The 25,844-nt window shown below is 46.7% G+C and overlaps 1 protein-coding gene and 1 long non-coding RNA gene across 8 annotated transcripts in view; one reads left to right on the top strand and one right to left on the bottom strand.

The window, feature by feature from the left end:
• LOC143708963 (uncharacterized) overlaps positions 1-25,844 on the top strand; it is a 295,722-nt gene that overhangs the window by 202,923 nt on the left and 66,955 nt on the right. The window lies entirely within an intron of this gene.
• pus7 (pseudouridine synthase 7) overlaps positions 5,212-25,844 on the bottom strand; it is a 38,660-nt gene continuing 18,027 nt past the window's right edge. For all 7 annotated transcript variants that reach the window (XM_077200175.1, XM_077200177.1, XM_077200174.1 and 4 more), the window contains 11 exons: positions 22,373-22,484; positions 22,216-22,293; positions 22,011-22,139; positions 19,533-19,658; positions 19,230-19,291; positions 18,995-19,155; positions 18,631-18,757; positions 15,826-15,927; positions 8,072-8,201; positions 7,895-7,986; positions 5,212-5,667 (listed from right to left, as the gene is read on the bottom strand). In XM_077200175.1, coding sequence (XP_077056290.1) covers positions 5,531-5,667; positions 7,895-7,986; positions 8,072-8,201; positions 15,826-15,927; positions 18,631-18,757; positions 18,995-19,155; positions 19,230-19,291; positions 19,533-19,658; positions 22,011-22,139; positions 22,216-22,293; positions 22,373-22,484 — 1,256 coding nt within the window. In that variant the 3' untranslated portion in view covers positions 5,212-5,530. The remainder of the gene's footprint in view (positions 5,668-7,894; positions 7,987-8,071; positions 8,202-15,825; positions 15,928-18,630; positions 18,758-18,994; positions 19,156-19,229; positions 19,292-19,532; positions 19,659-22,010; positions 22,140-22,215; positions 22,294-22,372; positions 22,485-25,844) is intronic.

Genomic DNA, 25,844 nt, shown 5'->3' with positions numbered 1-25,844 from the left:
CACACTCCTCCCACTCGCTCCTGTCCCGCCACACACTCCTGTCACACACTCCTCCCACTCGCTCCCGTCCCATCACACACTCCCGTCACACAATCCTCCCACTTGCTCCCGTCCCGTCACACACTCCACCCACTCGCTCCCGTCCCGTCACACGCTCCCATCACACACTCCCGTCACACAATCCTCCCACTCACTCCCGTCCCGTTACACACTCCTCCCACTCGCTCCCGTCCCGTCACACACTCCCGTCACACAATCCTCCCACTCGCTCCCGTCCCGTCACACACTCCCGTCACACAATCCTCCCACTCGCTCCCGTCCCGTCACACACTCCCGTCACACACTCCTCCCACTCGCTCCCGTCCCGTCACACACTCCCGTCACACAATCCCTCCACTCGCTCCCGTCCCGTCACACAATCCTCCCACTCGCTCCCGTCCCGTCACACACTCCTCCCACTCGCTCCCGTCCCGTCACACACTCCTCCCACTCGCTCCCGTCCCGTCACACAATCCTCCCACTCGCTCCCGTCCCGTCACACAATCCTCCCACTCGCTCCCGTCCTGTCACTCAATCTTCCCACTCGCTCCCGTCCCATCACACACTCCCGTCAAACGCTTCCATCACACACTCCCGTCACACAATCCTCCCACTCGCTCCTGTCCCGTCACACACTCCCATCACACAATCCTCCCACTCGCTCCCGTCCCGTCACACAGTCCCGTCACACACTCACGTCACTCGCTCCCGTCACCGCTCCCGCCCCGTCACACACTCCCGTCACACACTCCCATCACACACTCCCATCACACGCTCCTATCACACACTCCCATCACACAATCCTCCCACTCGCTCCCGTCCCGTCACACAGTCCCGTCACACACTCCCGTCACTCGCTCCCGTCCCGTCACACACTCCCGTTTCACGCTCCCATCACACACTCCAATCACACAATCCTCCCACTCACTCCCGGCACACAATCCTCCCACTCGCTCCCATCACACAATCCTCCCACTCGCTACCGTCACACAATCCTCCCACTTGCTCCCGTCCCGTCACTCCCTCCTGTCACACGCTTCCGTTTCCGTCACACACTCCTGTCACACGCTCCTATCACACACTCCTCCCACTCGCTCCCGTCCCGTCACACACTCCTCCCACTCGCTCCCGTCACACACTCCCGTTTCACGCTCCCATCACACAATTCTCCCACTCACTCCCGTCACACAATCCTCCCACTCGCTACCGTCACACAATCCTCCCACTTGCTCCCGTCCCGTACCTCCCTGCTGTCACACGCTCCCGTTTCCGTCACACGCTCCCGTCACTCGCTCCCGTCACTCGCTCCCGTCACTCGCTCCCGTCACTCGCTCCCGTCACTCGCTCCCGTCACTCGCTCCCGTCACACGCTCTCGTCACTCGCTCCCGTCACACGCTCCCGTCACACGCTCCCGTCACACGCTCTCGTCACTCGCTCCCGTCACACGCTCCCGTTTCCGTCACACGCTCCCGTTTCCGTCACACGCTCCCGTCACACGCTCTCGTCACTAGCTCCCGTCACTCGCTCCCGTCACTCGCTCCCGTCACTCGCTCCAGTCACTCGCTCCCGTCACTCGCTCCCGTCACTCGCTCCCGTCACTCGCTCCCGTCACTCGCTCCCGTCACTCGCTCCCGTCACTCGCTCCCGTCACTCGCTCCCGTCACTCGCTCCCGTCACTCGCTCCCGTCACTCGCTCCCGTCACACGCTCCCGTCACACGCTCCTGTCACACACTCCCGCACACACTCCCGTCACACGCTCCCGTCACACACTCTCATCACTCGCTCCCGTCACACGCTCCCATCACTCACTCTCGTCACTCGCTCCCGTTTCCGTCACTCGCTCCCGTCACACGCTCCCGTCACACACTCCTGTCACACGCTCCCATCACACGCTCTCATCACTCGCTCCCGTCACACGCTCCCGTTTCCGTCACACACTCCCGTCACATGTTCCTGTTACACACTCCCATCATACACTCCCGTCACTCGCTCCCGTCACACGGTCCCATCACACACTCCCATTTCTGTTACACACTCCCGTCACACTCTCCCGTTTCTGTCACACGCTCGTCACTCGCTCCCGTCACACGGTCCCATCACACACTCCCGTTTCTGTCACACTCTCCCGTCACACACTCTTCACTCGCTCCCGTCACACGGTCCCATCACACACTCCCATTTCTGTCACACACTCCCATTTCCGTCACACACTCCAGTCACATGCTCCTGTTACACACTCCCATCATACACTCCCGTCACTCGCTCCCGTCACACGGTCCCATCACACACTCCCGTCACACTCTCCCGTTTCTGTCACACGCTCCCGTCACACACTCCCATTTCTGTCACACACTCCCGTTTCTGTCACACTCTCCCGTTTCTGTCACACTCTCCCGTTTCTGTCACACTCTCCCGTTTCTGTCACACTCTCCCGTCACACACTCTTCGCTCGCTCCCATCACACACTCCCATTTCTGTCACACACTCCCGTTTCTGTCAGACTCTCCCGTTTCTGTCACACACTCCCGTCACACGCTCCCGTCACACGCTCCCGTTTCCGTCACACACTCCCATCACATGCTCCTGTTACACACTCCCATCACACACTCCCGTCACTCGCTCCTGTCACACACTCCCATCACACAATCCTCCCACTCGCTCCCGTCCCGTCACACAGTCCCGTCACACACTCCCATCACACACTCCCGTCACTCGCTCCCGTCCCGTCACACACTCCCGTTTCACGCTCCCATCACACACTCCAATCACACAATCCTCCCACTCACTCCCGGCACACAATCCTCCCACTCGCTCCCATCACACAATCCTCCCACTCGCTACCGTCACACAATCCTCCCACTTGCTCCCGTCCCGTCACTCCCTCCTGTCACACGCTTCTGTTTCCGTCACACACTCCTGTCACACGCTCCTATCACACACTCCTCCCACTCGCTCCCGTCCCGTCACACACTCCTCCCACTCGCTCCCGTCACACACTCCCGTTTCACGCTCCCATCACACAATTCTCCCACTCACTCCCGTCACACAATCCTCCCACTCGCTACCGTCACACAATCCTCCCACTCGCTACTGTCACACAATCCTCCCACTTGCTCCCGTCCCGTACCTCCCTCCTGTCACACGCTCCCGTTTCCGTCACACACTCCCGTCACTCGCTCCCGTCACTCGCTCCCGTCACTCGCTCCCATCACACGCTCTCGTCACTCGCTCCCGTCACACGCTCCCGTCACACGCTCCCGTCACACGCTCCCGTCACACGCTCCCGTCACACGCTCCCGTCACACACTCCCGTCACACACTCCCGTCACACACTCTCATCACTCGCTCCCGTCACACGCTCCCATCACTCACTCTCGTCACTCGCTCCCGTTTCCGTCACTCGCTCCCGTCACACGCTCCCGTCACACACTCCTGTCACACGCTCCCATCACACGCTCTCATCACTCGCTCCCGTCACACGCTCCCGTTTCCGTCACACACTCCCGTCACATGTTCCTGTTACACACTCCCATCATACACTCCCGTCACTCGCTCCCGTCACACGGTCCCATCACACACTCCCATTTCTGTTACACACTCCCGTCACACTCTCCCGTTTCTGTCACACGCTCGTCACTCGCTCCCGTCACACGGTCCCATCACACACTCCCGTTTCTGTCACACTCTCCCGTTTCTGTCACACTCTCCCGTCACACACTCTTCACTCGCTCCCGTCACACGGTCCCATCACACGCTCCCATTTCTGTCACACACTCCCATTTCCGTCACACACTCCAATCACATGCTCCTGTTACACACTCCCATCATACACTCCCGTCACTCGCTCCCGTCACACGGTCCCATCACACACTCCCATTTCTGTCACACACTCCCGTCACACTCTCCCGTTTCTGTCACACGCTCCCGTCACACATTCCCATTTCTGTCACACACTCCCGTTTCTGTCACACTCTCCCGTTTCTGTCACACTCTCCCGTCACACACTCTTCACTCGCTCCCATCACACACTCCCATTTCTGTCACACACTCCCGTTTCTGTCACACTCTCCCGTTTCTGTCACACTCTCCCGTTTCTGTCACACACTCCCGTCACACGCTCCCGTTTCCGTCACACACTCCCATCACATGCTCCTGTTACACACTCCCATCACACACTCCCGTCACTCGCTCCCGTCACACGGTCCCATCACACACTCCCATTTCTGTCACACACTCCCGTCACACTCTCCCGTTTCTGTCACACTCTCCCGTTTCTGTCACACGCTACCGTCACACTCTCCCGTTTCTGTCACACACTCCCGTCACACACTCCCATCACACACTCCCGTCACACAATCCTCTCACTCGCTCCTCTCCTGATGTTACAGCGTGTTACAGCGTGCCAAGTCCCAAAGGAACACGCGTTGGTCAACCAATGTTTATTATATAACAAAAACGTTGTCAGAGGCTGAAATCATGCATTTGTTGTAACTGTAGTCCATTTAAACATTTAAAACAGAAATAATATAAAATAATAAAGGACAAAAATTATTTTAAAAAATGCTAGTAAACTAACAAGCTGCCATCCAAATAACAAGCTGCCATCTTGGATTGATTGCTATTGCTATATAGATAGGTATACTCTCCCGGTATAAAGTCTCTAGCGCTGTCAGTGGTGTAGTTATGAAACCGTCTAGACAGAGGATGACTGATGAGAATTCTGCTTTAATGTGATGAGGTCAAAGGGCACGTGACGGATATTATGATGTTAAATGGATTTTACAACAGGCTTATCATGAAGAGCAGAACACTTTACATGTCTTATCCTGCAGATGTGATTACTTTGTAAACGTATTGGCCTCATCGCTAGCATTTATGCTTTTGTGAGGATAACAGCATTGTTTAGATCTATCATTATCATTATATCTGATCAGAAAATCTGTCACGAGCTGCAGGAAAACACAGTCTTCAATCTTTAATGCCTTTTCATAGACGTCAAGTCCAGAAAAAAATCATTATTGTGAGCAAAGAATGCATAAAGGCCCAGTCACTCTGAGAATGAAGAATCACAAGACTGTCCAGAGGTATGCATCGTTTCGGCTCTGTGAACGTTTGCTCTGAACGAATGTTTGAGAACATGCCGGAAACATGAAGACATCAGGCAGATTAATTTATTCAGATTAAAATATTATGATTTATTATTGATTTATTATTGTAAAACATTCTATTTCTGCTGAATACTGAATTTTCCAAATTAATCTCACAAGAACTTGAATATGTTTATTTACTGCTCAATGTTCAGTTTGTTCTGAAAATACATGTAATAAATGTCTTTACAGTCCTAAACAGCTTAAAAAAAAACACTAAAACTGAGTAACTGAAAAACTATGTGTAGCTTCTTCGCTGTCAAAATTACAAACACGACGTAGCGAAGTGTTTATCACCAATGACCTGCAGGACTAAAGCTGGTGAAAGTGTGTGTGTGACGGTCAGTTCAGCCAGCTGGTGTTGAGCCGAGTCTGATTCTTGATGCTGGTGTCCATCTTCAGCACTTCTCTGACGGCCATCGTGGCGTAAGTGGAGGACGGCAGAGAAAACTCCATCTTCAGCGCCCGATACTTCCCTTCTGTCGAGACACACACACACAAAGAAATGAGACTGTCAGGGTGGCATTATAGCAGGCAGCTCAATCCTGACAATCCAAAAAAGCTGTTAGCTTTAGATTATAATATGTGTATTTAGTTGCATAATCAACAATTATTGATCTGCCTGCATTGACACCATTATATGAGAATTTAACGATGACATCACTGTTTTCTCCAGAGTGGCTATATACACTCACCTAAAGGATTATTAGGAACACCACACTAATACTGTGTTTGACCCCCTTTCGCCTTCAGAACTGCCTTAATTCTACGTGGCATTGATTCAACAAGGTGCTGAAAGCATTCTTTAGAAATGTTGGCCCATATTGATAGGATAGCATCTTGCAGTTGATGGAGATTTGTGGGATGCACATCCAGGGCACGAAGCTCCCGTTCCACCACATCCCAAAGATGCTCTATTGGGTTGAGATCTGGTGACTGTGGGGGCCATTTTAGTACAGTGAACTCATTGTCATGTTCAAGAAACCAATTTGAAATGATTCGAGCTTTGTGACATGGTGCATTATCCTGCTGGAAGTAGCCATCAGAGGATGGGTACATGGTGGCCATAAAGGGATGGACATGGTCAGAAACAATGCTCAGGTAGGTCGTGGCATTTAAACGATGCCCAATTGGCACTAAGGGGCTTAAAGTGTGCCAAGAAAACATCCCCCACACCATTACACCACCACCACCAGCCTGCACAGTGGTAACAAGGCATGATGGATCCATGTTCTCATTCTGTTTACGCCAAATTCTGACTCTACCATCTGAATGTCTCAACAGAAATTGAGACTCATAAGACCAGGCAACATTTTTCCAGTCTTCAACTGTCCAATTTTGGTGAGCTCTTGCAAATTGTAGCCTCTTTTTCCTATTTGTAGTGGAGATGAGTGGTACCCGGTGGGGTCTTCTGCTGTTGTAGCCCATCCGCCTCAAGGTTGGGCGTGTTGTGGCTTCACAAATGCTTTGCTGCATACCTCGGTTGTAACGAGTGGTTATTTCAGTCAAAGTTGCTCTTCTATCAGCTTGAATCAGTCGGCCCATTCTCCTCTGACCTCTAGCATCAACAAGGCATTTTCGCCCACAGGACTGCCGCATACTGGATGTTTTTCCCTTTTCACACCATTCTTTGTAAACCCTAGAAATGGTTGTGCGTGAAAATCCCAGTAACTGAGCAGATTGTGAAATACTCAGACCGGCCCGTCTGGCACAAACAACCATGCCACGCTCAAAATTGCTTAAATCACCTTTCTTTCCCATTCTGACATTCAGTTTGGAGTTCAGGAGATTGTCTTGACCAGGACCACACCCCTAAATGCATTGAAGCAACTGCCATGTGATTGGTTGATTAGATAATTGCATTAATGAGAAATTGAACAGGTGTTCCTAATAATCCTTTAGGTGAGTGTGTATATATATATATATATATATATATATGAACTAAATTAATAACTTTTTTTACAACAGAAATTAACCATCACTGAACTTACTTAAGCTGGACTGTGACGCTATTTTCTTCTATAAACAAACTGTTGCATTATTTTTCTGTTATCACTGTAAAGCTACTTTGAAACAATCTGTATTGTAAAAACCACTATATAAATAAAAGGAGACTCGACTTGACATCTACTGCCTGGCCAAAAAAAAAAAGCTGTTGTAAATAAGCAAATACTTGAGTCCAATCAGGATCACTACTGTAGTGATTAATATATTTCTGTTCACTGAACGGCCACCGGTGGTGCTAATAACAAAAGTTTCTGCAGTTCACTAAACGGCCACCGGTGGCGCTAATAATAGGAGCTTCTGCAGTTCACTGAACGGCCACCGGTGGCGCTAATAAGAGCTTCTGCTGCTGTAGTTCACTGAACCGCCACCAGTGGCGCTAATAAGAGCTTCTGCTGCTGTAGTTCACTGAACCGCCACCAGTGGCGCTAATAAGAGCTTCTGAATTCTACATACAGCCTATTTAAACATCCACGTAGAGTCTTTAGAATGTGCTGGAACTTTACAGAGCGCTTCAACTTCCTCTCAGCCAGACATTAATGCAACTCTAGATGGAAGGATATGTTGTGATGATGCATAAGGTTGTGGAAACAATGACATGACAAATCCACACTGTAATCTGTGTGTGAGTGTGAGTGAGAGAGTGAGCGTGTATGTGAGTGTGTGTGAGTGTAAGTGTGTGTGAGTGTGTGTGATCTGGACCTTTGAGGTAGACTGGAGCTGGAGTGTTTTCTAGTTTCTCCACATCTGAGAGAACGAGAGGCACTCGCGGATCATTGTACTGAATCAGCTCCCTTTGGAGAAACACACACACACACACACAGAATCATCAGAACCAGCACTGAACACACACTGAGGGAGAGAGAGAGAGATTCTCACCAGCTGACGTCACTGGGGCGAGTGAGGAGTTTACGGTACGCGCCGGCCAGAGAATAATCACGAACTTTGTGCCTCATGTTCTGGATGTCCAGATCGTCAGCGCTCAGCATATCTCCGTATCCTTGACCCACTGCAGTGGACACACACAGCGCAATATTTAAAAAAATATATTTTTTTAATTACAATAGCACATAACGAAATTGCTTAATTAAACTAAAATTACCATGGAAACTAAACAAAACCAATTCAAAATCACAATATTAATACAACTAAATTAAATTAAAATAACTGCAGGTCTCTGCAGTCACGTAAATGAAAACTATGAAAGCCGTGTGACCGGTCAAACAGTAAATAAAAAAAATGTATTCCTCTGATCTTCAGTTTCGTTAATACAGTTAGATTTTCTACATTTTCCCGCTTTTGGGTCTTCTTTTCCTGACTATTATGCCATGTCATAATGATACTGTATAGACATTTCAGCACTTCCTGCAGACAGCGACATTAATAGTTCAAAGAGCATATTCACACGCGCTTAGAGCTCATGTGAAATGCATGTAGAAAAGAATTTTAGAAAACCTCGATCCATCAAGAAACGCCCGGTCGCTGCATTCCCCCTGCGCTTCATGAAGAGTTTTTCTTTTGCGTGAAGAATGTGTTAAAAGATAGCGGAGTGCATTCATGATTATTAGGACAGTGACCCTCCAGGACCGACATTTATTAAGGTAAAAGAGTAGCAAAACTCGAGAGCATGTAGATGAGAATTTGAGAACTGCTATGCTAAAATTTACACTTACAGCTCTGATGTGAAAACTTGTCAAATAAAAATCTGAAATTGAATTTTGAGATTTGCACTCGAAGACAATAGTCACAAACCTGCATTTCTGAATTTGAAATGATTAGGCCTATAAAGACGTACAGTATAAACTGCTAATTCCAAAAGCAGGTAATTGTGCTATAAAAGTAATATTTTTCCTGACAGTATACAAAATAGCTGAGGGCAAAAATATGCTAATACGGGACAGGTTGTCAGTGGTCATGGGCGGAGCATGAGTAATGACATCATATTGCTCAGAAAATCCAAACGGCTTGATTACTGAGTGTTTAAAGGGGCATTCGGCAACTCCAGCTATTTCTTCGCTGATTTTCACTTTTGTTGTTGCATGTTTTCTCAGCTAGCTCCCCCTACAGCTGTGAGGCATATATTTCACAACAATGTCATAAAAAAACTCACTTGCGGCCCCTCCTCCCCCTTTCTAGCGCTGCTCATGTGCATTTGTTATTATCGGAGCCGGACAGCTTTATCGTGTGGAGTGTGTCTACCGAGGTGGGTAATACATCATACACACTGAGGCGGACGTGTGTGTTTATGTCGAATTGCCGTAAAGCAGTTTGTGTTTCTCGCTCGTTCTCACTTCTCACGAGACTTCCTATTTCCATCTTACCGGGACGTTAGTCCTCATGTTGCAAGGTTGGTTTTCCGCCTGGGAACGCTGGGAGAAGCGGGGAAAGTCACCATTCTCACCAGAACAGGTTATTAGACCACCCAAATGATTTCTACACGGTTTTATTAAGTTGTAATAGTTGCCAAATGCCCCTTTAAGCTTTTTGAGGATAAAAAAAAAAGGAGTGAATAGATTTTTTTCATTGAATGGTGGTTGTGTCCACACACAGCAATGGCATTCCTTCGAACAGGAAGGTGGCCAGAGCAAGTAGTGATGAGATAGTTAGCAGATTGTCCTCACTCAATGGCTGGTTGTCTAAGTGGTGTCCGCAAAATAATATAGAATTCATAGACAATTGGAAAAAATTTTGGGGCAGACCTGGCCTGTTGAAATGAGATGGTATTCATCCCTCCTGGGATGGTGCTGCTCTTCTATCTAGTAATATGGCACATAGGGCTCTATTTTAACGATCTAAAACGCAAGTGTCAAGCGCAAAGTGCAAGTAACTTTGTGGGGGGGTCTTGGGCGCTGTTGCTATTTTACCGGCGGGATAAATGACTCTTGCGCCCGACAAAAGTTTAAAAGGGGTTGGTCTGAAATAGCTTCATTATTCATAGGTGTGGTTTGGGCGTAACGTGAAATAAACCAATCAGAGCGTCATCCAACATACCCTTTAAGAGCAGGTGCGCATGTTGCATGGCGGATTGTATTGATTATTATGGCGCATTTACCAGGCGCGCTTCAGAATCGGTTCACAGCCGAGGAGATCGATGTTCTCGTCAGGGCCGTAAAAGAAAGAGAAGTGACATTGGGGATGGGACAAACCCACCCAAATCAATAGAAAAAAATATGAGAAAGCTCAACTTAACTGGTAAGTTAAAGGAACACTCCACAGTTTTTTGAAATAGGGCTTATTCACCATCTCCCCTACATTTAGATAGGTGGGCAAAAGCATTTTTGTCTCATTGCATGCATTTTCTTAGTTTGGCAGTGCCGACGCTAGCTTAGCTTAGCATAATGAATGGAATCCTAAGTTGTCAGGTAGCATGTCATGAGTAAAAGTGATAAAAAAAATCCCCCAAAAAACCCTAATTACTTCTTGTGGCCTGCGTATTCACAACGAGTACAAATAGCAATTCAGATTAAGACTAGGCGATTTCCTAGGCAGAGATTGACTTGGGACTATATTAGGGTGAATCACAGGCGAAGCACTGCTACTTGGGCGCAGTCATATCACGCAACACCTGAAATCCCCCAACTTCTGTCAACATACCGGCTTGACCTGACCTGCACCGAGTATCTTCGCTTTTGGATTATGTCTAGTTTGAGAAGTTACAGCAAACATGGTAATTACCTGCATAGCAAAAGGTTGTGAGAACAAGCAAAGGACATACACGAATGTAATGTTTCACAGAATTCCACCGAATGTGGAACTGAGAAATCGATGGCTAGCTCTGGATATCTGTACTTCAACACCTCACTACAAAATCAGCCAGTATCGTGTTTGCGAAGAGCATTTTGCACCGGAGGACTATGCTGGAAAAATGCTATAGGACCAGAAAGACTACGTCTGAAGGATACGGCCGTCCCATCCATTTTCAAAGTACAGGCAGAAAAAAGTGCACATGTAAGTTGTCTTTTATTACTCTTCCTTACGCAAATCTGTGTCTTTATTCAGTTGTAAGATAGATGCTGAGAAGCTGTATATACAGTGGGGCAAAAAAGTATTTAGTCAGCCACCAATTGTGCAAGTTCTCCCACTGTAATTTTCATCATAGGTACACTTCAACTATGAGAGACAAAATGAGAAAAAAAATCCAGAAAATCACATTGTAGGATTTTTAATGAATTTATTTGCAAATTATGGGGGAAAATAAGTATTTGGTCAATAACAAAAGTTTCTCTCAATACTTTGTTATATACCCTTTGTTGGCAGTGACAGAGGTCAAACGTTTTCTGTAAGTCTTCACAAGGTTAGCACACACTGTTGTTGGTATTTTGGCCCATTCCTCCATGCGGATCTCCTCTAGAGCAGTGATGTTTCGGGGCTGTCGCTGCGCAACACAGACTTTCAACTCCCTCCAAAGATTTTCTATGGGGTTGAGATCTGGAGACTGACTAGGCCACTCCAGGACCTTGAAATGCTTCTTACGAAGCCACTCCTTCATTGCCCAGATGGTGTGTTTGGGACCATTGTCATGCTGAAAGACCCAGCCACGTTTCATCTTCAATGCCCTTGCTGATGGAAGGAGGTTTTCACTAAAAATCTCACGATACATGGCCCCATTCATTCTTTCCTTTACACGGATCAGTCGTCCTGGTCCCTTTGCAGAAAAACAGCCCCAAAGCATGATGTTTCCACCCCCATGCTTCACAGTAGGTATGGTGTTCTTTGGATGCAACTCAGCATTCTTTCTCCTCCAAACACAACGAGTTGAGTTTTTACCAAAAAGTTCTATTTTGGTTTCATCTGACCATATGACATTCTCCCAATCCTCTTCTGCATCATCCAAATGCTCTCTAGCAAACTTCAGACGGGCCTGGACATGTACTGGCTTAAGCAGGGGGACACGTCTGGCACTGCAGGATTTGAGTCCCTGGCGGCGTAGTCCGTTACTGATGGTAGCCTTTGTTACTTTGGTCCCAGCTCTCTGCAGGTCATTCACTAGGTCCCCCCGTGTGGTTCTGGGATTTTTGCTCACCGTTCTTGTGATCATTTTGACCCCACGGGGTGAGATCTTGCGTGGAGCCCCAGATCGAGGGAGATTCTCAGTGGTCTTGTATGTCTTCCATTTCCTAATAATTGCTCCCACAGTTGATTTTTTCACACCAAGCTGCTTGCCTATTGCAGATTCAGTCTTCCCAGCCTGGTGCAGGTCTACAATTTTGTTTCTGGTGTCCTTTGACAGCTCTTTGGTCTTGGCCATAGTGGAGTTTGGAGTGTGACTGTTTGAGGTTGTGGACAGGTGTCTTTTATACTGATAACAAGTTCAAACAAGTGCCATTAATACAGGTAACGAGTGGAGGACAGAGGAGCCTCTTAAAGAAGAAGTTACAGGTCTGTGAGAGACAGAAATCTTGCTTGTTTGTAGGTGACCATATACTTATTTCCCCCATAATTTGCAAATAAATTCATTAAATATCTTACAATGTGATTTTCTGGATTCTTTTTTCTCATTTTGTCTCTCATAGTTGAAGTGTAACTATGATGAAAATGACAGGCCTCTCTCATCTTTTTAAGTGGGAGAACTTGCACAATTGGTGGCTGACTAAATACTTTTTTGCCCCACTGTAAGTTAGAGTATGGTTCAAATTGCCTCATCTTTTATAACCTCATGTTGAGTTCAACCTGTTTAGCATGAACAGCATGATTGAAAAGAAAATTCGCTGTTATCGTTACCGGTGAAAAAATTGGCTCTCATCCTCCCGTCCTCTGTCTGTTGAGCGATCGCAACCTACTCCTTCTGTCGGTCTATTTCCATTGCACGCAGCTCCTCTTCTGAAAACTCTGGTTCGTAGAGGTATGGTTCTGGATCTTGACTGTCTGAGAAGTCACCCTCTTCGTCTTGCACAAAATCGCCCATGTTCATCGCCATTCACTATGTCTACTGTCGGAAAAATAGCCAGCTAATATTCACGCCGGTATGTTGACAGAAGTTGGGGGATTTCAGGTGTTGCGTGATATGACTGCGCCCAAGTAGCAGTGCTTCTCCTGTGATTCACCCTAATATAGTCCCAAGTCAATCTCTGCCTAGGAAATCGCCTAGTCTTAATCTGAATTGCTATTTGTACTCGTTGTGAATACGCAGGCCACAAGAAATAATTAGGTTGTTTTTTGGGGGATTTTTTTAATCACTTTTACTCATGACATGCTACCTGACAATTTAGGATTCCATTCATTATGCTAAGTTAAGCTAGCGTCGGCACTGCCAAACTAAGAAAATGCATGCACTGAGACTTTTGCCCACCTATCTAAATGTAGGGGAGACGGTGAATAAGCCCTATTTCAAAAAACGGTGGAGTGTTCCTTTAAAGAGTAAGGTTTTTAATGTACTTACATTATGGTAAAGGTGATTTTGCAGTCTTCAGATTTTTTTTTTCCTGGTTCTTGCACACAAACTAATTTGTCAGATGTCCTTATATACATATGTGTTTTGCCACTATTGGGCAAACAGGTCTGATCCGTCATTACAACAATTTGCCAGAAAAATTTGGGTAAATGTGTAAGCTAGATTTATGCCTATTTTTTCACATCTTCATGGACACAATGATTTCCCTTGTGTGGTAATATTGTTCCTTGTTATAATGTATGATTTGCAAAAATAAAAACTGCTGCATCTGTGTTGATGAGAGAATCAAAGTGTATGCGCGTTGGGCACCCGCTGCATTATGGCCAAGCATGCGCGCTTAAAATAACATTATGAACAACGCGCAACGCGCCACTGACTTTACACTAGGTTTTTTCTGGTCAGTGGTGGAATTGTTTTCTGGAACTGAAAAATAGCACTAGGGAATGTTTGCGCCGAAACACGCCTCCTTTTTGCGCCGACCCGCCTAGGGAGTGCAAGTTCATTTCCTAGTTTACCGACGCGCGTCTGTGGAGGGAAAAGCCCGCTTTGCGCGGGTGCAAAATAGGAATGATACATGCGTCAGTGTACAAAGTCATTTGCGCCGGGTGCAAGATAGAGCACATAGTCTTAGAGCTGAAACATGACAATCTGGGGCTCAGGTCAGGAAGCAGACAAACTGGCTAAACCGAACGTCTGCCAGCTGTCTCACGTCACCAAGGTCAGATAAACCCCATCACACTCTTTCACCTAGATATCATCATATAGAGACTGTGTCTGTTCCCCGAATTAGGACATACAAAAAACTCCTAAACCCATTTAAGGGGAAAAATTGTATTGATGTTCAACAAATAAAAAGCAGATATAATACGGATGAACAAATTATAAAGCTTGGGTTGCTGAATATTCGATCCCTTATTTCAAAAGCACTTATTGTTAATGATATGATTACAGACTATAACCTAGATGTGCTGTGTTTGACAGAAACCTGGCTAAAACCAGACGATTACATTACTTTAAATGAGTCCACCCCGCAAGATTACTGTTATAAAAACGAGCCTCATCTGAAAGGCAAAGGGGGAGGTGTTGCTGTAATTTATAGTAATATCTTCAGAATTACTGAGAAGTGTAGTTTTTAATTATATAATTATTTTGAAGTGTTGGTGCTTAAGGCGACACTACAGGTGAATAGGGTATTTTTTTTAACTAGCAGATATCACCATGAAACTTTGCCAGTTGATTACCTACATTAAGATGAGAAAAAAATGTATTACAAGTTTAAATATGCAAATGAGGCATTGTCTAATTAAATATGCGCTATTTCGCATATATTTTAAAAAACGAAATCTGAGTATTGGACAAAGCCAGGTTCAAAATTATTTTTTCATTGTGTTCACATATTAGTTGGGGAAAAAATTACAGAGGGATTTATGGATATCTACTTTTGTTATCCTGTAAATCAGAATATACTGTCAATAGCCTTAAAAAAATGATTTTCGCCATGTTTTTTGGAATAAAATGTTATATAAATCAGGCTAGGAATAATATATTTACAAATCCCTCTGTAAATGTCTTCATAATATAACTAGGTACAAGACTGGAAAGTTTGGTGTATATAGGTGCTACTGAAGTGGAGATTTCGGACTTGGAGTATGAGAAAACAGTCATTTTGAGAAAACGGGCTTTAAAGATTTAGCATCAACCAATGAGATTGCGCATTTAGAGTAAAATCCACCCTTTTACTTTCACGATTGGTTGGTGATAAAAAGGATATGACCATATTTGGATCCGACAGCATTGTTCAGGAGAGAGAGAGCTTTCTAACGGTGTGTGTGATGACAGGGTGCAGATCGCGATCGCGGAGCAGAGGGATGATTTATAACGACAACTTTTGATGAAATTATGAGAAATCTACAGACACAAACAGACAAAGTGTAGTAAAATAAAGACCTAAATGTGTGTTTCGGACTTTTTTTCACCACAAGTCTGAAAGAAGACATGTTATTGAAGACAAATATCCCAAAATCTCAAAATTGACCAGTGAAAAAAAAATATGTTTTTGCCTGCCGTGTCTCGCCTTAATATAACACTATTTAGTGTAAATGATAAATCACGTTTGAGATTTGTGCCTTGACATTTATATGCAAAGTGAATTTTGAATCCGAATGTAGTACTGTACCATCCGATAAATATCATTCACTTCCATAATAACGGTAGTAAAGGAGAGTTTCCCAGAATGCCTCACCGCTGTGAGTAGGGTAGATCACGTCGAACCCGGGCAGTGGCATCACAACATCATGAATGGAGTGTTTCTCTGCCTCGTCAGCTGACAGAACATGAGCAGAGCCTAGAACACAGAGAAGAGCTCAGATACTCTCGCGCTCACTCTCACACACCTCCTCTTCCGTCGCTCACTCTCACACACCTCCTCTCCTCTTCCGTCACTCACTCTCGAGCTCACTCTCACACACCTCCTCTTCCGTCACTCACTCTCACACACCTCCTCTCCTCTTCCGTCGCTCACTCTCACACACCTCCTCTCCTCTTCCGTCACTCACTCTCACACACCTCCTCTTCCGTCGCTCACTCTCACACACCTCCTCTCCTCTTCCGTCACTCACTCTCACACACCTCCTCTTCCGTCGCTCACTCTCACACACCTCCTCTTCCGTCGCTCACTCACACACCTCCTCTTCCGTCGCTCACTCTCACACACCTCCTCTTCCGTCGCTCACTCTCGCGCTCACTCTCACACACCTCCTCTTCCGTCACTCACTCTCACACACATCCTCTTCCGTCGCTCACTCTCACACACCTCCTCTTCCGTCGCTCACTCTCACACACCTCCTCTTCCGTCGCTCACTCTCACACACCTCCTCTTCCGTCGCTCACTCACAAACCTCCTCTTCCGTCGCTCACTCTCACACACCTCCTCTTCCGTCGCTCACTCACACACCTCCTCTTCCGTCGCTCACGCGCTCTCACACACCTCCTCTTCCGTCACTCACTCTCACACACCTCCTCTTCCGTCACTCACTCTCACACACCTCCTCTTCCGTCACTCACTCTCACACACCTCCTCTTCCGTCGCTCACTCACACACCTCCTCTTCCGTCGCTCACGCGCTCTCTCACACACCTCCTCTTCCGTCACTCACTCTCACACACCTCCTCTTCCGTCACTCACTCTCACACACCTCCTCTTCCGTCACTCACTCTCACACACCTCCTCTTCCGTCACTCACTCTCACACACCTCCTCTTCCGTCACTCACTCTCGCGCTCACTCACACACCTCCTCTTCCGTCGCTCACTCTCACGCTCACTCTCACACACCTCCTCTTCCGTCACTCACTCTCGCGCTCTCTCACACACCTACTCTTCCGTCGCTCACTCTCGCGCTCACCCTCACACACCTCTTCCGTCGCTCACTCTCGCGCTCACTCTCACACACCTCCTCTTCCATCGCTCACTCACACACCTCCTATTCCGTCGCTCACTCTTGCGCTAACTCACACACCTCCTCTTCCATCGCTCACTCTCGCGCTCACTCACACACCTCCTCTTCCGTCGCTCACTCTCACACACCTCTTCCGTCGCTCACTCTCGCGCTCACTCACACCTCCTCTTCCGTCGCTCACTCACGCACCTCCTCTTCCGTCGCTCACTCTTGCGCTCACTCTCACACACCTCCTCTTCCGTCGCTCACTCACGCACCTCCTCTTCCGTCGCTCACTCTTGCGCTCACTCTCACACACCTCCTCTTCCGTCGCTCACTCACACACCTCCTCTTCCGTCGCTCACTCACGCACCTCCTCTTCCGTCGCTCACTCTTGCGCTCACTCTCACACACCTCCTCTTCCGTCGCTCACTCTCACACACCTCCTCTTCCGTCACTCACTCTCGCGCTCACACACCTCCTCTTCCGTCGCTCACTCTCGCGCTCTCACACACATCCTCTTCCGTCGCTCACTCTCACGCTCACTCACACACCTCCTCTTCCGTCGCTCACTCTCACGCTCACTCACACACCTCCTCTTCCGTCGCTCACTCTCACGCTCACTCACACACCTCCTCTTCTGTCGCTCACTCTCGCGCTCACTCTCATACACCTCCTCTTACGTCGCTCACTCTCGCGCTCACTCACACACCTCCTCTTCCGTCGCTCTCACACACCTCCTCTTCCGTCGCTCTCACACACCTCCTCTTCCATCACGCTCTCTCACACACCTCCTCTTCCGTCGCTCACTCTCGTGCTCACTCACACACCTCCTCTTCCGTCGCTCACACACCTCCTCTTCCGTCGCTCACTCTCGCGCTCACTCTCATACACCTCCTCTTACGTCGCTCACTCTCGCGCTCACTCACACACCTCCTCTTCCGTCGCTCACACACCTCCCCTTCCATCACGCTCTCTCACACACCTCCTCTTCCGTCGCTCACTCTCGCGCTCACACACCTCCTCTTCCGTCGCTCACTCTCGCGCTCACACACCTCCTCTTCCGTCGCTCACTCACACACCTCCTCTTCCGTCGCTCACACACCTCCTCTTCCGTCGCTCACTCTCGCGCTCACTCTCACACACCTCCTCTTCCGTCACTCTCTCGCGTTCTCTCACACACCTCCTCTTCCGTCGCTCACTCTCGCGCTCTCTCACACACCTCCTCTTCTGTCGCTCACTCTCACACACCTCCTCTTCCGTCTCACACACCTCCTCTTTCGTCGCTCACTCTCGCGTTCTCTCACACACCTCCTCTTTCGTCGCTCACTCTCGCGTTCTCTCACACACCTCCTCTTCCGTCGCTCACTCTCGCGTTCTCTCACACACCTCCTCTTCCGTCGCTCACTCTCGCGCTCTCTCACACACCTCCTCTTCTGTCGCTCACTCTCACACACCTCCTCTTCCGTCTCACACACCTCCTCTTTCGTCGCTCACTCTCGCGCTCACTCTCACACACCTCCTCTTCCGTCGCTCACTCTCGCGCTCACTCACACACCTCCTCTTCTGTCGCTGAGGATCAGTCCTCTCTCACTCACTCCTCACACACACACCTCCTCTGAGGATCAGATCTCCCTCCACAGCTCTCAGCCCATAGGCCTCCACACGTCTGCTGACCATAGAGTTCCACACATAACTCTGGTAACTGTGGATGTACATCAGCCTGTTGTTGCGAGGGATCTGAGCAGAAAAATCACAGTTATAAACTACTGAACTCCAGCAGCAGCAGGACCTGGTGTGGTAGAGTGAGGTCAGTTTCCAGTAGTGTGAGCTCAGTCGTGTAGTGTGAGATCAGTCGTGTAGTGTGAGCTCAGTCGTGTAGTGTGAGCTCAGTCGTGTAGTGTGAGCTCAGTTGTGTAGTGTGTGGCCAGTTGTGTAGTGTAAGGTCAGTTGTGTAGTGCAAGTGTGTTCTCTCACTAGTCCGAATGCCGTGACGATGTTGTTCTTGCCGTATTTGATGAGGCCTCGCAGGAACTGGCCCTCGACGCAGCGCTTGACCGGCAGCTTCTTCAGGGCCGCCTCGGGGTCATGTGTGAGAGCCCACTCCTGCCGGCACTTCACCAGATAACCCTTCTCCGCTGCAGAGAGAGAGAGAGAGAGAGTGTGTGAGTGTGAGTGATTGTGTGTGTGTGTGTGTGTGTGAGAGACTGACCTCCAGGACGAGGCTTCAGGATCAGATCCATCACTTCTTTCCAGTTGTTCTGCAGTATAGCCCTATAAACCAGAGTCAACAGTGAGATTCAGTGTGTGTGAGACTGTGTGTTCACCTGCAGACCCGGTATGCGTGAGAGTGAGTGAATGAGTGAGAGATAGAGAGAGAGAGTGTGTGTTTATCTGCCGTTCCAGTGTGTGTGTGTGTTCACCTGTCGACCCGGTGTGTGTGAGTGAGAGTGAGTGAGTGAGCGAGAGAGAGAGTGTGTGTGTGTTCATCTGCCGTTCCAGTGTGTGTGTTCACCTGCCGACCCGGTGTGTGGGAACAGCTGTGGTCCCGAAGCGCTGCATGCCGTAGTAATTAATGAAGCCGGTTTCTCTGAGTGATGTCATCGCCTGCTCGACCTGCTCCAGAGAGCCGGAGATATTCCTGTGGAGGAGAGAGAGTTCACACACTCGCACTTCTCACACACTCGCACTTCACACACACACACACACACACACACACTCGCACTTCTCACACACACACACGTATGCACTTCACACACACACGTACTTCACACACACACACCCACCTCACTTTTATTTATTTATTTCTTCATGTCATCTTATTTGTCCTGCCATTCATGCTTAAGACAAAAATCAGAAAACGTGAAAAGTGAAACCCAGTAACTCTGTTCTGGTGAGTCTTTCTCTGAGAGCATGTCAAAAAATAAACCGATCAGATTTCGCTCCTTCTGACGTATGAAGAGGATCTTATTATAATATTACCAGCCCTTAATCTGCACGTTTATAATATTACCAGCCCTTAATCTGCACGTTTGAAATATTACCGGCTCTTAATCTGCACGTTTATAATATTACCAGCCCTTAATCTGCACGTTTATAATATTACCGGCTCTTAATCTGCACGTTTATAATATTACCGGCCCTTAATCTGCACGTTTATAATATTACCGGCCCTTAATCTGCACGTTTATAATATTACCAGCCCTTAATCTGCACGTTTATAATATTACCGGCTCTTAATCTGCACGTTTATAATATTACCGGCCCTTAATCTGCACGTTTATAATATTACCGGCCCTTAATCTGCACGTTTATAATATTACCAGCCCTTAATCTGCACGTTTATAATATTACCGGCTCTTAATCTGCACGTTTATAATATTACCAGCCCTTAATCTGCACGTTTATAATATTACCGGCTCTTAATCTGCACGTTTATAATATTACCAGCCCTTAATCTGCACGTTTATAATATTACCGGCTCTTAATCTGCACGTTTATAATATTACCGGCTCTTAATCTGCACGTTTATAATATTACCGGCTCTTAATCTGCACGTTTATAATATTACCGGCTCTTAATCTGCACGTTTATAATATTACCGGCCCTTAATCTGCACGTTTATAATATTACCGGCTCTTAATCTGCACGTTTATAATATTACCGGCTCTTAATCTGCACGTTTATAATATTACCGGCCCTTAATCTGCACGTTTATAATATTACCGGCTCTTAATCTGCACGTTTATAATATTACCGGCTCTTAATCTGCACGTTTATAATATTACCGGCCCTTAATCTGCACGTTTATAATATTACCGGCTCTTAATCTGCACGTTTATAATATTACCGGCTCTTAATCTGTACGTTTATAATATTACCGGCCCTTAATCTGCACGTTTATAATATTACCGGCTCTTAATCTGCACGTTTATAATATTACCGGCTCTTAATCTGCACGTTTATAATATTACCGGCCCTTAATCTGCACGTTTATAATATTACCGGCTCTTAATCTGCACGTTTATAATATTACCGGCCCTTAATCTGCACGTTTATAATATTACCGGCTCTTAATCTGCACGTTTATAATATTACCGGCCCTTAATCTGCACGTTTATAATATTACCGGCTCTTAATCTGCACGTTTATAATATTACCGGCCCTTAATCTGCACGTTTATAATATTACCGGCCCTTAATCTGCACGTTTATAATATTACCGGCCCTTAATCTGCACGTTTATAATATTACCGGCCCTTAATCTGCACGTTTACACACACCAGCCGACATTTGGTTTCTCGAGCGCCAACAGAGACCAGTTCTAACGCAACGGCAGAAGATCCAGCAAAGCCTGAAACTGTTCTGTCGTTGAGCACAGACGAGCACTGAACACTATTGACCAGAACACGTCACCGCTGTCTTATAAACACCTGAGGAACTGTGGACACTTGTGTAGAAGTTCAACATGATGATGAGATGATCAGTGTAACTCCACAACAACTACATAAATGTCTCCACTAACATTCAGAAACTCTTCCTGAGTCTCTCCGTAAGGCTGCACTCGCTACTGGTTATTCTGGGATTCTGGATGAGTGAGATTGGCCTGTTTTGTTATTGCCGGAGTTTCTGAAGCTCGTGTAAAGACTCCGCCCTCTTCTGAACGGAGGCGGAGCTGCAGCTCATTTGCATTTAAAGGGACACACACAAAGGGTAAATCTGACAAGCTAATGTTAATGATCTGGTATTTTGAGCTGAAATTTCACACACACATTCTGGGGACACCATAGATTTATATTACTTCTTGTGAAAAGGGGCATAATGTGTCACCTTTAAATGAAAACAAGCCAGTCATGTCAGGCTGATTAAAAGAGCCAAGCTTGACGTATCGTCACTTATGCCAATGAAATAAGGTTATGATAGCACTACTGTACAGCAAATTTTGCTGAATGGTGAGAAGTTCGCATCCCTACATACGTAGCGCTGACTCTCACCTGAGCACCACCGTGAAGTGGTTTCCCTGCAGCTCTCCCAGTTTTAATGGATGTTTCTTGTAGCTGAAGTTTCCCAGCTTCAGGTTCATGAGGCATTTGTTGAGGTGAGATAATCTCTCAGCGCTGATCCTGAGGAGACACAGAAGAGCAGAATACAGGAGTGTGTCCGGAGCGTTTGCCGGATCTGGCGCTCGGCTTCACTCACTTCTGCACGGCGATCTCCTGCACTGTGATGGCCCTCTTGTCTTTGGTGCCCATGTAGGAGAACATGTTGGGCCTGACCCTGAAACAGAGACAGGAGTGTGTGTGAGGTCAAGTAAAGCCAGCGCTGTGTGTGATCAGCAGACTCGTCTCACACACACCTGAGGAACTTGGAGAGGAGGTTGATGGCCTCCATGGTGTCCTTGTTCTCCTTATAGAGAACGAAATGGCAGAAACCGCCACGGTTCTTCGGCCACGAATGCTTTCGAGGAGCTGCAGTGGGAGACAGAAAAGAAGAGGATAGACACTAAATGAAAAAGTAAAGGAGCACAGACTGAACGACATAACAGAGCTTTTATTAATCGCTTTAAGTTTGAGGAAAACGCACATGGTCAATACCAGCAGTGCAACAGCTGTGTCAGAGTATTGAGGAACATAATCTACTGTACGAGCTACTGAAGCATCGACACCTACAGAATATTATATTTAAAAAACCTCTCAATATTTCTATAGAAGGTTTATTATAACTGCGCTTTTTAATTAGCACAGCATCTCTGTCAAATTCACAGTATAATCCTCTGGAGTTCAATATAATTCAACCACTAATGTGGACTTTAGAGGAACACTCCACCGTTTTTTCATATTAAACTATGTTATTCCCTTAACTAAGACGAGTTGATCCATACCTCTCGTCTCAGTGCGTGCGCTCAATCGCTCTGGCGCGCGGCAGTTAGCTGTTAGCTTAGCCCAGTTCATTCATTACGGGCATTCATAATAAAACATTGGAAAAAAGGCTACACTATATTGGCTTCCGTTTCTGCAAGAAATATTCCTGCAGTGAAGATAAATCATGCTGAATAACATCAGTGATAATACTGACTAACTGTGATAATATCTCCAATAAACCAATTATATAATTAGTCTTCTGTTAAATCTTCTCCTGTGTTTAGAAACACTTGAACGCTCGGTCTGGTTTCACGGTCGATATGATGATCAAACCCGAGCGCCGAATCCAGTGTTTGAGTCAAACAAAGTCTCTTTAACATCACGATCACGCTGTTGTTGATCACCTCAGTGGCATCTCTGGGATTGTGATGAGTCTTATAGACTGATAAAGGAACAGAAGGAAAGCTTTGTTGAATGAAATCTCATCAAGGCTAGATTATTGTAATGCTCTACTGGGTGGTTGCCCTGCACGCTTAATAAACAAACTACAGCTGGTCCAAAACGCAGCCGCTAGAGTTCTTACCAGAACCAGGAAGTACGACCATAGTAGCCCGGTCTGACCTCTGTCCCGTGAGTGAGAGGAGCGTTGGGAGAACAAGACAGCGTTACTCAGGACGCGAGCACACACACGGATGAGAGTTAGCATTAGTAGTGTAAATATTAATCGATTTGTATCGATGCATCGATTATACCGCCGACGATTCGATGCATCGATGCGTCCACAAGAGTATCGATTAATGTGTTTGTTTTGCCACCTATTTTCAGCATCCGCTCATGCGTACAAACGATTGTTGTTATGCACTGGGCTAACATTAGTTAGTCACCGAACTTAACTGCCAGTGTGAAAGCACCCTCAGTCTTAGTCGGCGAATTCCTAGCTAGCAGTTACTAGCGTAAACAAACAGGCGCTAACGTGTACAAAAGGCTACTTCAACAGCTTACTTGAAAAGTCTAGGGTGCTTTCACACCAACTCAGAACGGAACGAGCACAGTTCGCATGAAAAATCGCTAATAATGTGAACGCTGTCTGTCATGCGGACCCGGGTGCGCACTGGAGTACCAAACCCGAGACTGCCTGGAGGCATTGTTGCCAACTTAAAGCCTTTGTCGCTATTTTTAGCGACTTTTCAGGCCCCTTTAGCGACATTTTTTCAAAAAAGCGACTAGCAACAAATCTAGCGACTTTTTAGACAAACCTCAGTAACCTCCAGATGTTGCCAGTACTGTTCTGCGAGCGCGAGCTCTTGCTTTCTCCCTCCGTCACTCTCTCTAACTGCGTCTCCCTTGTTCAGTGAATGGCTGAGACGAGCAGCACATTCAAGTGTTGAGCGCGCGCCAGTTTTTTTGTTTTTCCACGGACTTGTCACTTATCTGCTTCTCTTTTGTTTTATATTTAAAGAGTTTTGTTTGACCATTTCAATTTTCTTTCTTTTCTTGTGCTTACTACTTGTAATACTCACTATCACAGAGCTTTCACCCAGTTCCCGAACTCTCTCAATTCAGATAATTTTACACAAAAAATTAGTCATTTACTATATCATAGCTACTTGTCCTAGGCTATTATCTGACAAAAAATAATATAGGTAATGAGATCAGCTTTATTGGACATTTGGCCATATTATATTATATTAAAATACAGAATGTGAGCAATTTAGAGAAAAAACACATTAGGCAGGCAGAACGCAAGTACAACGCGATGACGTCATGAATATGCTAATTAGCGTATGACGTCATCTAGCGACATTTAGCGACTTTTAGGGAAGGCGTTAGCTACTTTCCTTTGAAAATAGTTGGCAACAGTGCCTGGAGGAGGTGCGCTGAGTTCGGTTGCACTTGAACTGTGCCGCGGTTCGCGTGAATGTGAAAGCATCACGGACTCGGGTGCGTACTTGTTCAGGAAGTAAATTGACCTGCGCATGCTTTTTAGCTGATTATGATGTATTTAGTTAAATAAAGCACATGTAAGGGATGATAGTGTTGATAATTTACCTTGGATAAGAGCGAGAGTGAGTCTGTATTCGCACACACATAGCGCGTGGACTCCGGGCAACAAATTAATAGAAATCCACTGTCTCCTGCGTTTGCAATCAGCAAAAAGCCAAATGCGACACACAGTAAACCGGTGTTGTTCACTCAGCTGTGCATAATAGCACCAAATAAAACAAAAAAACACAATATATTGACCCGCGTTCTGTTCTCTATCATGCGTTGTGCACGTTTGCGAGGACGTAAGATGCACGGAACGGAAACGCACCAGGATTCGATAGAATCAAGTTTTGTACTGTATGCAGTAACTGTTATATTTGCTGGTCTATTTGCAGTGCATTGAGCACAACATACACATTATGTGAATAGAATGTTTCTGTATTCTCAATAAAAGGCAAATTATAAACATTTTTGTTGATTTATTTGAAACTTAATAGATATCATGTAAAAATATCGAGTATTGAATCATATCGAATCGAATCGTATCGTGGGGAATTTTGAAGTATCGAAAATAATCGAATCGTTGGCTTAAAGGTGGGGTATGTGATTTGGAAAACGACCGGCAGATTTTGAAAATACACAATTCAAATGGTCCTACCTTCTTTCCTCCAACGCTGGCCCTGACTCCACCCATTCGAAGAACATGGACGCGCAATCATGCACGAGCGAAAACTCAGATGCGAGAGAGATTGTAATGACGATTTACTACTAATCATGGAACCGGCTTTACTGACGAGATGCGCATGCATCACGAGCTTTGCGTATGCGCACGAAGGGGGTCACGCGCGCTGGGGGGAGGGGGGTGTTGTGCGACCGTTTGATTGACGAACTTACTGCATAATGATTCTAGGTGGTCTTGGAAATGATTGGCTGGAGTTTTTCGAGTCCTGCCCGTTCCACAGATGATTAAATTGCTTAATT

The sequence above is a fragment of the Siphateles boraxobius genome, unplaced genomic scaffold (genome assembly GCF_051911475.1).
Source record: "Siphateles boraxobius isolate OS27281-9 unplaced genomic scaffold, OSU_SipBor_1 44, whole genome shotgun sequence".
Lineage (NCBI taxonomy): Eukaryota > Metazoa > Chordata > Actinopteri > Cypriniformes > Leuciscidae > Siphateles > Siphateles boraxobius.
Note: the sequence above shows the minus strand (reverse complement) of the source record. Positions and strands in the feature narration are given on the sequence as shown.